The 12,367-nt window shown below is 32.6% G+C and overlaps 3 protein-coding genes across 4 annotated transcripts; all 3 read right to left on the bottom strand.

Annotated features, from left to right (window-relative positions):
• Nucleotides 1-343: 343 nt before the first annotated feature.
• Nucleotides 344-3,282, bottom strand: LOC127251953 (uncharacterized). 2 transcript variants are annotated; one of them, XM_051275925.1, is made up of 5 exons: nt 3,119-3,282; nt 2,911-3,018; nt 2,496-2,616; nt 2,234-2,402; nt 344-893 (listed from the first exon to the last, which is right to left on the bottom strand). In XM_051275925.1, the coding sequence occupies exons 3-5, from the start codon at nt 2,553-2,555 to the stop codon at nt 697-699; spliced, it is 426 nt and encodes a 141-aa protein (XP_051131882.1). In that variant the 5' UTR covers nt 2,556-2,616; nt 2,911-3,018; nt 3,119-3,282; the 3' UTR covers nt 344-696. The 2 variants fall into 2 exon arrangements, with proteins under 2 accessions (XP_051131882.1, XP_051131890.1); XM_051275933.1 differs by having other exon boundaries at nt 2,496-2,570.
• Nucleotides 3,283-3,982: 700 nt separating this feature from the next.
• LOC127254515 (ADP-ribosylation factor) lies at nt 3,983-7,058 on the bottom strand. The gene is made up of 7 exons (XM_051279654.1): nt 6,912-7,058; nt 5,922-6,074; nt 5,340-5,410; nt 4,743-4,862; nt 4,552-4,670; nt 4,395-4,476; nt 3,983-4,311 (listed from the first exon to the last, which is right to left on the bottom strand). The coding sequence occupies exons 2-7, from the start codon at nt 6,067-6,069 to the stop codon at nt 4,306-4,308; spliced, it is 546 nt and encodes a 181-aa protein (XP_051135611.1). The 5' UTR covers nt 6,070-6,074; nt 6,912-7,058; the 3' UTR covers nt 3,983-4,305.
• A 965-nt stretch (nt 7,059-8,023) lies between these two features.
• On the bottom strand, nt 8,024-10,898 carry LOC127252003 (WAT1-related protein At1g09380). Its single transcript, XM_051276000.1, has 7 exons — nt 10,610-10,898; nt 10,326-10,388; nt 10,116-10,232; nt 9,742-10,018; nt 9,317-9,475; nt 8,622-8,773; nt 8,024-8,499 (listed from the first exon to the last, which is right to left on the bottom strand). The coding sequence occupies exons 1-7, from the start codon at nt 10,783-10,785 to the stop codon at nt 8,292-8,294; spliced, it is 1,152 nt and encodes a 383-aa protein (XP_051131957.1). The 5' UTR covers nt 10,786-10,898; the 3' UTR covers nt 8,024-8,291.
• Nucleotides 10,899-12,367: the final 1,469 nt, after the last annotated feature.

The raw sequence follows: 12,367 nt of genomic DNA, 5'->3' as shown, positions 1-12,367 counted from the left end.
AATCCCCATCACACTAATTTACTTGTTTCCATTTTGACAGACTCTATGGATGATATATCAAAACAGATTCATTGCAGTTACATATAAATAATGACAAAAATAAAATTAAACTACAAATAGAAAGATCCTAAATGAATAAATTAATTACATAGCAAACAATTTAGGATACAAATAATATAATTTTAGAGGTAAACACAATAACTTAATTTCTTAGATCCAATGGGTTCTTACTTAGTACAATTTTTTTAATCATTTTATCCTTTTTGTTTGGGTAATTGTATAAGTAGTATTGATTTAAATATATATCCATAAAATAAAGAAATTTGGCAAAACTAGAAAAAAATTGAAGTAAATAAGTAATATCACTATTCAAGTAAAAAATCCAAAGTAAAATACAAAAAGAAACACGTCCCTAAATTCCAATATATCATTCTATTGTCCCACAAGTATATGTATATGTTAACATACATGTTCAGCAATTAATCACCAAATAAGATTTCAAAAGCAGATATCAAATAAACAGCAATGGAGCATTCATAAGAGACACAATTTTCTACCTAAGTTCAAATCAGTAAAGAGGATATAGAAGAGAATGTGACCTCATTTCCAGATCGACAGACCGGTCGATGGCGTAGACAGAAGCAAACTCCCCTTAGAATAAATGAACTGTAGTATGCTTCGGTTGTGTCGTTCAGGTTATCGCCCCAACAATACGACGCGGTCCTTTTGTACCGCTTGTGCCAAATTTATGTCAAAAAGTTCGCAGCGGATAGGCATCTCCATCTCATAGAAAGGGTTCTTCAGCACGTAGTCAGTGTATAGCTCATAAATATGTTTCAGAAGACTCTCCATGTACTGAGTCCCTGGCTCACACACCACAAAGAATTTTGTGCCTGCAATGGAAGAGTGATTAGCTTTTCAGTTCACGACACGAAGGCCAGCTGAGAGTTGAAGCAATTGTGTCGATGAAAAATGCATTCTTGGTTTAGATATATAACTATATGTAAAATGTGGCATTCAATCAGGAATGGGTCAAAGGAGAAAATTTAGAGCCCTTCAAAGCAATTCATAGTCAGAGCACAACAACCACTTTCCAATATCAAATAAAACAATCACGGGATTAGAGCCACCAACTGATACAATAATTTGTTTCGAACCTAAAGAGAACAAAAAAAAGTGTAGTTACTGCCTATGTATGGTGAGAAGGGTCAGTGCCACAGATGGAGGAAAAGTAAAGAAGGTAAAGCAGTATCAAACAACCTTATTTCTATGAACGATTATTTTGACATCATTTGTTAGTTCAACCTTGCTCGTGGCAGTGGGTTTCCCCTTGTTACTTCTGACTGTTCCCCCTCATCATATGAAAGTTTTTGGAAACTTCCACATTCAATCATTCAGTTAGTTCAATTTTCCTAAAGATGCAAATCATGTTTGATGCAATGGTGTGGCAAATCTAATACACTACAAATAATGGAAAAAGGATTTTTGAGTGCATAGCATACAGAATTCACAACACAAACTTTGTAACTGCTTTAAAGTTTAACCAAAAATGTTCAGATAAATATACGTATAATAAGGAAACTCAGAGTAACAAATACAAAATCAAATAAGTCTCAAACAAAACACGGCTTACCAGAGAGGTAACTTACAACATGGAGAAGGATTACAGTAAAACACTATAAAGCAAGAAAGGCCAGGAAAAAGGCTACAGAAAATCGACAAGAAGAGACTGTGAGCAGGAAGCCAGGGGAAACAACTGGAGAGAATAGCTCGGTTCTTATCACTTGGTGACCTCAGTATCTCTGAATTCTTTTGTTATTATTTATTTTTCTTTTGAGAAAGATAAAACAATTATCAATTTGGAGCCAAATGGCTAAAATGAATAAAGGTTCAATTATTCATACATGTTCAAATCAAATGATTCAATCAGGCCACCATAACTTGACAGAAAAATCGTAATAAGCCTTAATGAAGTTTGAGACGAATTAAACTCTTTTAATAACTCCTGTAATGCCCTCTCAAAGTAGAATCCAGTAAGATACTTCTCAAATGTAATATGTACTACCAAAAATACCAACTGCAACCAGAGTGCCAAATCAGTCTGGAATCCAATTAAGAACATAATAGTAATGCAGATCCCATTGATAAATTGAAGATAGTATAACTAGAAGAAGTTGCTGATAACCATCCAAACAAATGGAGCTACATGAATTGATAAAGAAATGTTGCTTACCTGTGAGAGTCTGGAAGCAATGAAGATCAAAAGTGTCAGCCTGAAGTAGCTCGATTCCGGAGCACCCAGAAACCGGAGAAAGCTGCTGAGAGATGGCATGCATTGAGTGCCACAAGCTTGCCAGTCTCAAACTATCGTTTGTGTCCATTCTTCCTACAGACCCATAATCCTAAAGAAGTAGGAGCACAATTTTTAAGGCCGCTCTTGATTCTGTGGAAATTTCAATGTCGAAGATTTGGATGGATTGTAGGAAGCTGTTTACCTTATAGAAAATGAGGCCACCTGATTTGTTTATAATGTAGAGACTGTAAATGGCCGCCATGGATTTTTAACTACACTGAGAGCGAAAATTTCAGGTTGAGAAGACAGATGAACTGCAAGACCTGAAACAAATGCTTGAGCATATAAACAAACTTCATACCACATCAATTTAATCTTGAGCTTATATGAATCCAAAATCTGTAGCTCATTTCAATAAGATCAATCGAGTTCAATAATTCACATAATTAAGACAGCATTCTAAATGATCCTCACAATGCACAACACAAAGGTTCAAATCTACAAAAAGTAACAGTTATGAAGAATGAATTCATAGATATGAAGATAACATGAATAAATCACTAATTTTTGCACATTCAATATGGCAAAATTGAAAATTCGCATAAAACTCGGATCACCTCATTCAATCGAAATTGGGTACACTACGTTTTCTTTCAGATTAAATGAGTGATCCCAAGCGAGGCCGTCCAGATTGAGTCGCCAAGGCAGCAACGGCCGATACAGATCTGCATCAGGATAGTCAAAATTGCCACAAATTCTTAAAAATTTCTGCACTTGCTTGTCTTTGTAGCCATAAAAGAAGGGAAGAAAGGAGTGTGAACTTACAATTTTCTGCGACGTCGACGACGGTCGACGAAGACGAAGGTTGCTGAAGCAGAAGAAGTAGACGACGACGCCGAGGGAAGAAATGTTATTCTGTTTATTTTATTTTATTGTTGGGCTTCTTCTAGTTCAACCCATTTCACCACCGCTTAATCATTTATCTTTGTACATAATATACATATTTTTATAATTTATTTACAATTTCAAATTAGTAAAAAAGTACAAGTGAATTCATATTTTTTAATTAAAAAATAGTAATATAAATTAAATAATAATAACAACAATAAAATTTAATAGAAAACAATAATGTCGTTTAATATTAATTTTTTCCTTAAATTTATTCATTAATAATTATTCTCTGTCTGGATAATTTATTACAAAAATAATAAAACTATAATACGATAAATAGAAAAAATAATGATTATTATTTATTAAAATATAAGTAGTAAAATTGTGATAAACGAAGAAAAAAAATTACTTTTGACAAACTAAAAACAAATGAATATTTATTTTCTTCGATTTAAAACTAATTTTCAAAAACATCATTAACTATCATTTTACTTTTTCTCAAATTTTTAACATCGTCGTTTTTATTTTTGCACCGTTCAAATCTAGGATAAAAATATTTCTTTCATTAAAAAAAATTATCAAGTGAAAATAATAATTATTAAAAAAATTTAATATAAAATAGTCGGAAGAGAAATAAAAAAAATCATTTGAGTTGTGTTATGACATAACTAAAAAATAATAGAATAAATATTACAAAGAAATAAACACACTAATAATAATAATAATAATTTTGCAATGACAATCAAAAGAAAGCATTCATATTATGAGTAACACAGACAGAGAGCAGTAGGGGGTCAATGAAGCAAGGTGTCTATTGTGCAATAGAAATGGAACAAAGAGTGAGAGAGTTAATGCCGGTACTAGAAATAGTAGTAGTAGTAGTAGTAGTAGAAGTAATAAATCTCAATTGTAACAACAAATAAGACAAAGCAAGGGCAAAGAAGATGATGATGGTACTCTCTATCTGAATCAAAAGCAAACAAACAAACATAATCAAAGCAAAAGATTGCTTTGGACGCGCAAAGTTTGAGGATGGGATGATGCCATGGCACTCTTCACTTCAACCACGACGACGATGATTTCAGTGAATGATCCACCGGTAGAAATTCACCTGCCTTCCATTAAGCCTGATTGGAAGAACATAAAATCAGATCATCAAGAACGGGGCAGAATAATATGATGATATTGATAATGTCTTGTATATATATACCTTGTTGGCAATGTTGTTGGAAAGCCAGTCGAGCCCTTCGTATAGCCCTTCGCCGGAGGTGGCACATGTGCTCTGGATATACCTGAAAGACGGAAATGGAGTGTTTAAGAACACAAGTTTGCAGGGGGGGCAGAGAGGGAGAGGGTTGGGTGGTTACCAATGGCGCTGGCGGAGGGAATGAAGTCCGAGCTTGTCAGTTATCTCAGCAGCATTCATAGCATTTGGAAGATCTTGTTTGTTGGCGAAAACAAGAAGCACTGCATCCCTCAGCTCATCCTGTAGAAAAATCAATCGGTATGTAATGGGGAATGAAATTAAAATTCAGTGTTGTTTTACTTTAAGAATTACCTCATTCAACATCCTGTGCAGCTCATCTCTAGCTTCAACAACACGATCCCGATCGTTACTATCAACCACAAAGATCAGTCCCTGAGTGTTCTGGAAGTAGTGCCTCCACAGTGGACGGATCTAGGTGTTGGGAATTAATTTCAAAAGAATCAGACAACTTGCGAAGGGAAAATGAGGAGAAAGCTAACTGCATAGTCACACACTTACCAAGAACTGGGAATTGATGCTAATTTCATGATATTCTAGAAGTTATACGCAAACAAGTAAAAAAACAACGGAAAACATGCAAATCATAAGGGCGTATTCAGTACTTGTGTTGCTTGGATAGATAAGCAATGGGAATAAATTTCTTCAAACTATTTCTCAATACTGAGAAATAGAATATGCTTTGAAGTGAGGTCCAAGGAATACAAGTAGCATTCTTCTTGGTGGAAGCAATCAGTGGAACAACAATCTGAAGTTGTGCCCATATGCTAGCCTCAACTAAAAACACAGCATCAGAAATCTAACAGCTCCTTTGGAAGGTTCTTTAAAATGCTTAGAGTAAGCTTTCAATGGGATGAGTTGATAATATCTACTCTTTAGGTGTATTCATACCTTGTCCTGACCCCCAACATCCCAGACAGTGAAGCTAATGTTCTTGTATTCGACTGTCTCCACATTGAACCCTGCAGAAAGGAGAAAATAAGTAGCAAAGTAGTAAGGTACTTAGTTAGGTAAATGAATTCATATAAATAAAATGCAAAAAGAGGCTGGCAATTACATATGGAAGATCTATGCAGATGGGTAATCATTCATTTCCTGAGACAGATTAAGATTGTTTTGAAGATTCAACACAGACTGTCCACATTTCTGTAACATTTAATGGGCTAAGCTAAAAAAGAAGTAGATAAAGGCAAAAAAAGTTTCTGTCGCAATCATCCCAACCCGCTATCTAGCTATCTGTATTTGTGTACATATGCATTCATTGAACCTTCAGGCACAGCAAGCCAAAATAATTCTTTTGTAAATAGTGAAGCATAGCAAAATTGAAACTTGGTAGTTGTCTTCATAAGGAATGGCAACAGTCACAAAGTTCAAACCACCAACTCACAAATGAAGATGCATAAAAGAGCAAATAAATAATAAACTCAAAACAAATTTGGTATATTACATACTTATATCACAAGCAGCACATACCGATTGTTGGAATGGTAGTCACAATTTCTCCGAGCTTGAGTTTATACAATATGGTGGTCTTACCAGCAGCATCAAGACCTACCATAAGAATTCGCATCTCCTTCTTGGCAAACAATCGACTGAAAAGCTTGGTGAATGACAACCCCATTTTCTCTGTAAGAGATACATACAAGAACAAAAACCTCAGCTCGATCTAGTAATTACAATTATATTAGATCTAATTTATTAGTTTTCAAATCGAACACCATAAGATTCTGCAAGGATGTAGCTGATTGACACCAAAAAATTGTTTAGATCTATAAATTTCATCCAGCCCCCCAAAAAACTACAGAGTTAATTCTGTAAGAACTGAGACAACATGGAGATTGTCAAACGCCCCCAGAAAGGGAAATAAACAACCTCTTTTGATTTCGCCTCCCACACTGAGATATCTAAATCAACAGACAATTCAAATCCATATCAAGCATAAAAGAAAAATTAGCAACCCCAAGGAAATGTAATCAACACATTGTTTATCTTCATCAGATATTCATTTCAATCAATAATAGAATCCAGAGGATCCGAAAAATCGTAATCGAAGAAAGCCACTGTCACTTACGATCTGTGTATTCCGACGATCAACATCAGAATCCAAATGGAAAAACACCAATACCTCAAACTCATGCGATACAAAAAGGACAGGAAACGAGAACGAAACAGATCAAACCAGATCGTAAAATTAATCCAGCAATACAACAAAAACACGAAAAATGATATACCGCACAATCTCGATCCGCAATTAAACCAAAAAGAAAGCGGATCCAGTGCTGCCACACACGAAACCCCAAACTAACAACATCAATTCATCTCAAGCGAACAAGAATTCATTAAAATCATAAAATTCAGGAAATTATAGTCCCCATCCAATGTCGGGAATCCGGATCTCCAATTCTACTCAAGAATTACAGCAACATTTGGATGTGAAATCAGAAAAAGAATACGAACGCTTACACTGACGCTGCAGATTGAACAAAGGCGAGAGGAATTGCGGGCAGATCTTGTGAGAGGCGCTGCCCTTGTGGATCCCAAATGTGATTTGATTATACCAAATCTGACGATGAAGACGTCTATTTATTTGCGTTGATTCTTTCTTAATTAATTTACGCGTTGAATATTCAAATTCAAATTCATCTCGAATAATCAAATTTGCATTTGCATTTAATTTACTCTTCATTTGGGTCCGACCCATTATTGTGAAAACGGCCCAAATTTGTAATAACCCTTTGTAAAGCCCAAAAATGTAATTTCCAAATCCAATTGATGAAATATGCGAGAATTTGGGTTCAATTCATTTCAATGTTAGATAAGTAAATAACAGCTTCACCGATAATATTTCCAAGAAATAATTATAATTTGAGGTTCAAAATACAAATATATATACTAGAGGAAATATATAATTTTTATTTATAACAGATAATTTTTACGATATTTTTTTAATTTATACAATTATACCCTTCAACATGACATGTATTACACAATTGGTTTGTTTGGTTATAATTTGAAATGAGATGTTTGATTTGAGTTTTTGTTTAAATAATATTTTTATGTGATATTTTATGAGAGAAAATAGTATATTTTTATTAAAATTATGTCAAATAAATAGTATTCCTTCGTCCCCCTCCAAGAGTCACAATTACTTTGCATCATTGTACTTAACATTAAATTATTTTTTATATTTGTATCATTTTTTTTTACAAATGTATTTCTATGAGTATTATAAAACACTAAAGTATTTTTGCAATTGTTTCTTAATTTATACTATATTTTGATATAATAATTAATATTCAAATATCAATACGTAAAAAAATAAATAAGACCCTTGGAACCGGACGAGATAGTATTAATTTTTATTTAAAATGGTAAAATAATAAATCCAATATGTCACAATTAGTTACAAATTCAATATGATTTATCCAAAATTTTATTAATTTATATATCATACAAATTATAGTAACTCTCTCTCTTTTTTTCTTTTTTTTTTTTCTTTTTTTCCAATTATACATTATTATAAAATATATTTTTTTGATTTAAAATAACACATCTAATCTATTCTTATAGAAATATGGAGCAATAATTTTTTCAATTTTTTTTATTATTTTAAAAATAACTCAACATCAAAAGAGAAACAAGTATACAACATTTTCCATGTGAATTTTTTTGTAAAGTAACAGAAGCTAGCTGTCAAGCTGCAAAATGCATGGAGAATTCGCAATAAAGACGACAAATTAAGGTAGGCAGTGAGAGAGAGTTCATGTGATCTTCAACATGATCCTCATTCTCATTCATCATCTGTAAACCCTAATTTTTGCAATTCCTTCACACTACTCAGAATCAGACATCGACATGCAAAGCTGCAGTTGTTCCGACACACGATGATTTCGACGATTTTCCGATGTAATTATGCGGCGAATCAGCACCAGCTGCAGTTGTCTGAGAAACCTTTTCTCCGTCATCAATGGCCGCCATCCTCACCATTTCCTTCTTCTTCCCCCATAACACTGCGTAAAGCCCCGACACTATCAGCGCCGATCCCCCAACTCTGCAAATATTACAAAAACATACCATTTTCGTAATAAATTGTTTAAAAGTTAGTATTTGATATGATATTTATGAGAAAATATATATATATATATGAATTAGGGTTTGGTTGTTTGTACGTACGTTCCAATGTAAAGCTTTTCTCGGAGAAGAACCCAACTGAGGATCGCGACGATGACGAGCAACAATGGACTAAACACCGATACATAAAGAGGGCCTTTCCTTGCCACGCACCACGACATGAAACAAAATGCTACCGCCGTGCCGACTAGCCCCTATTGTACATGCAAGAATAACATCAATCGTAAATTTTTTTTTTTTTTGTAGCTATATATCGACTCTAGTCGCATTTAATTTCTTGAAAGATATATAATTAAATATGTTATTCACGGGTTAATTCTATATTCTATTTTGGAAATGAGACCCTTTTGTCGCTTTACTTTTAAATTTTAATCATGTGTGAAAATAGTCTTGTATCTAGTTTATCTTTTGATATTATGGAAATGCGTGCGTAGAGTTGTACGTGTGTACGAACACGTGACACGGTAAAGATTGTCTACATCAATATGTCAATAAATGACAAAAAAGCTATATCAGCGCACGCGTTAATTAGTTATTTGAATATTTTTCATCTGTTATATCATAAAAGAAAAAAATCATAATGAACTCAGTAGGAGATTAATTTTAAACAAGGTTCAATTAAAAAAATTAAAGTGACAAGAAGTCTCAAGTATTTTGGATTTTTATGATTTTTTGTTTATTAATTTTTGAAAATTATGAAAAAGTAATTACTGACTAGGATTAATTAAATTACTTACCGCGTAGACACTCGAAACAATCCGAATGGTAGGAGCGAGCGACCAAGCAGACAAGTCGTGGTCGAGGGAGATGGCAACGATCGTGCATTGGATGCTCCCCAAAACGCACATGAGGGCCGAGCTCGAGTACGGCGCGTCATACTTGCTACTTATTTTTGTCTGCGCACAATAAATCGATTCATTTCATATAGAAATTTTGAAAATTTTTTAAATAGTCTTTACTTAAATATTTTATGAAAGAAAAAAAATATTTATACTATTTTTTTTTAAAAAAAAATACTGTTAAAATAGTAACAAAAATTTCAAAACACTCTTATGTTAAAAACCTTTTTTTTTTTCATTCAAACTTTTATAATTTTCACCCATTTCTCAACTAATTATATATATATATATATATATATGTGAATGGATTAAAGAATGGTTACTTGGATGATTAGCCAAATGGCCCAAGAAACAGCACTGGCAATGAGGAGGAGAGGCCCCAGAACCAGACTGTAACCGTGGTGGGCGACGGCGACGGCGGTGGCGGCTGCCGGAGCTGCAGTGGGCGTCGAATCGACGTATTTCCAGTGAATTGCAGATTGGCCAATGTTGAGGACAGATCCATGGTAGAATGAGACGAGGAGAGCTCCACTGACGCAGCTCATTGTTCCCCACACTTTTGCCTGCCCTCCTTTGCTCTTCAACACTATTTTCTCCTGCCTATAATACATACATACATACATACATATATATATATATATAAGAAATATAATTTTAACTATTTTTGAAAAATAATTAAAAAAAAAAATTGAAGTACCCGAGAGGAACAGCTATGATGAAGGTGACTGCAGGGATGATGTTGGAAAGTGCACAGGCTATGGTTGGAGTTGAGTTCTTCAATCCTATGAAGTATGTGATCTGATTCACTGTAACTCTGTATATATATATATATTGTTAAGAAATTTAAATAATTTAGAAATGTACTGTTTGCAATATTAATTTTATTTCATTGATTATCAATTCTTACCCAAAGAATGAGCACAAGAAAATCTGGATGAAAACAGGTAGTGTCATTTTAGGTCTTGTTTTCCTGCAACATTTCCACATTGGGTTAGGTTACTTCAATTAATCATAATAATAATAATAATACTAACAATAATAAGAAGAAGAAGAAGAAAACCATTTAATTAATAATAATTCCTAAAGATTAAAATTTGGTAATTAAGGGGTATAATTATTCCAATACAATCACATTAATTTAAAAATGGATCAAATGTTAGTTAGATATAAATAACTTAATTTAGTTCATACCTTTCTAGGAAATAAGCAACGGGAGCGAGTGCGACAGTAGCAAATATTTGGCGATAAGCGACGTGGACATAAGCGCTCATCCCGGAATCCATAGCAAGTTTCGATATAATGTTCATACCGGCGTAGCCCAATTGAACCGTCACCATCAACAAGAATGGCAAGAAATCTCCCTCCATAGTCACTTCTTAATTTTCTGATATTTTTCGATTCAAATCAAGAAAATTAAGAAGTGCTAAAGGTGGGTATTAGGGAAGAAGAAAGAAATGGACAAGCTTGTATGTGTCCAACTTAGAACATATATATACATATATACATGTATATAGACATACACACTCACGTTTTAATGAGGTGAGAAAGAAAATGTGATGAAGAAGCCAAAGACAATGGGTGGTTTTTGTTTGTGTCTTTTATTCTGTTTTCGCACTAAAATACCCTTGACAATCTATTTATTTATTTTTTATTTTGGTTCGTCTCATCACAAAATATCTATTTTTTTAGTAACTATTTTCTATTAACATTAAAAATAAATGTCATTGTTTTTATTTTATTTTATTCATATCACACCCTAATATAATACTTATATTCCTAACGGATACATAGATAAGAGACGGATAGAGTATTTTCCTATTAAAAAAAAAAATTGTTGAAATATTTTTAGACTTTTCACTTTAATATTTAAATATTTGTCAGATTTGATAGATTTAGATTATGATTTAGCCTTATCTACTGTTATTAGGCTTATCCCTTATATAGATTCTGTTATTTTGAATTGAGACTATGAAGTTTATATCATATTTATTTATAAATCTTATATTTTTATTAAAATTTGTACCAAGTAAATAATATATAAAGTAATTTGAAAGAAAAAGCAAACAATTTTTAAATGGACAAGTAAAAAAACTAGATATAGATCTAGCAGACCGAGGGAGTATTATATTTTAGGTGTATACGATATTTTTTAGTGAAAATCGAAAAATTGTGATTTTATTTTGGAAATTTTAGAAATCGAATATTTTGATTTTGTATTTAAATAATTTGAAATAAAAAAGACATTAAAATATCCAATAAGAAAGAAACACACACGAAATGTAATGGGAAGCGGTGTGAGGAAAGATACAAAAAAAGGAAAGCCATGAAACAATTTTGTTTCTAGTGCATGCTTTTCATGCACACCCATTTCTGCTTTCTGTTGAATCTAATAATTATTTTTATTTTATTTTTTTTATTAAAATAATAATAATAATAATTAATATATAGATACATGTATATGTATGCATATATGAACTTGTGGTGACCAAATTGAATGAGTTCCGTAATATTGGTGCAAGAAATTCATGCATATATATATATATATATATATTTAAATGTGTAACAGTTTTGGCTGCCTACGCTATTTGCTAGAATTAGTAATTTTTTCCTTCAAAGTTTAATTTTATTTGAAATGTACACGAAATTATTATAGAACATTACTTCAAATATGAAAAAAATAAAATAAAATAAAATAATTATTGTACGCGGTGCCAAGACTTTGAGTAGATAAGATCCCGGATTTAATATCGCATCGTGTGTAAAAGCTACCGAGATTGAGTGTTTGCAAACACTTAAAACTCGTCGCTATTTTAAGAAAGAAAGAGAATACGTACGTGCGATTTGTCTTAAAAAGTGAATTAATGATTAAGTTTGTAATTATTATAAGTATAAAAAGTATATGCACTTCGATCGGGTGCTTTTCGAACCTTAATGCTTGCAAAAAACCCG

Source organism: Andrographis paniculata, unplaced genomic scaffold (genome assembly GCF_009805555.1).
Source record: "Andrographis paniculata isolate CXL003 unplaced genomic scaffold, ASM980555v1 Contig12END, whole genome shotgun sequence".
Taxonomy (NCBI): domain Eukaryota; kingdom Viridiplantae; phylum Streptophyta; class Magnoliopsida; order Lamiales; family Acanthaceae; genus Andrographis; species Andrographis paniculata.
Note: the sequence above shows the minus strand (reverse complement) of the source record. Positions and strands in the feature narration are given on the sequence as shown.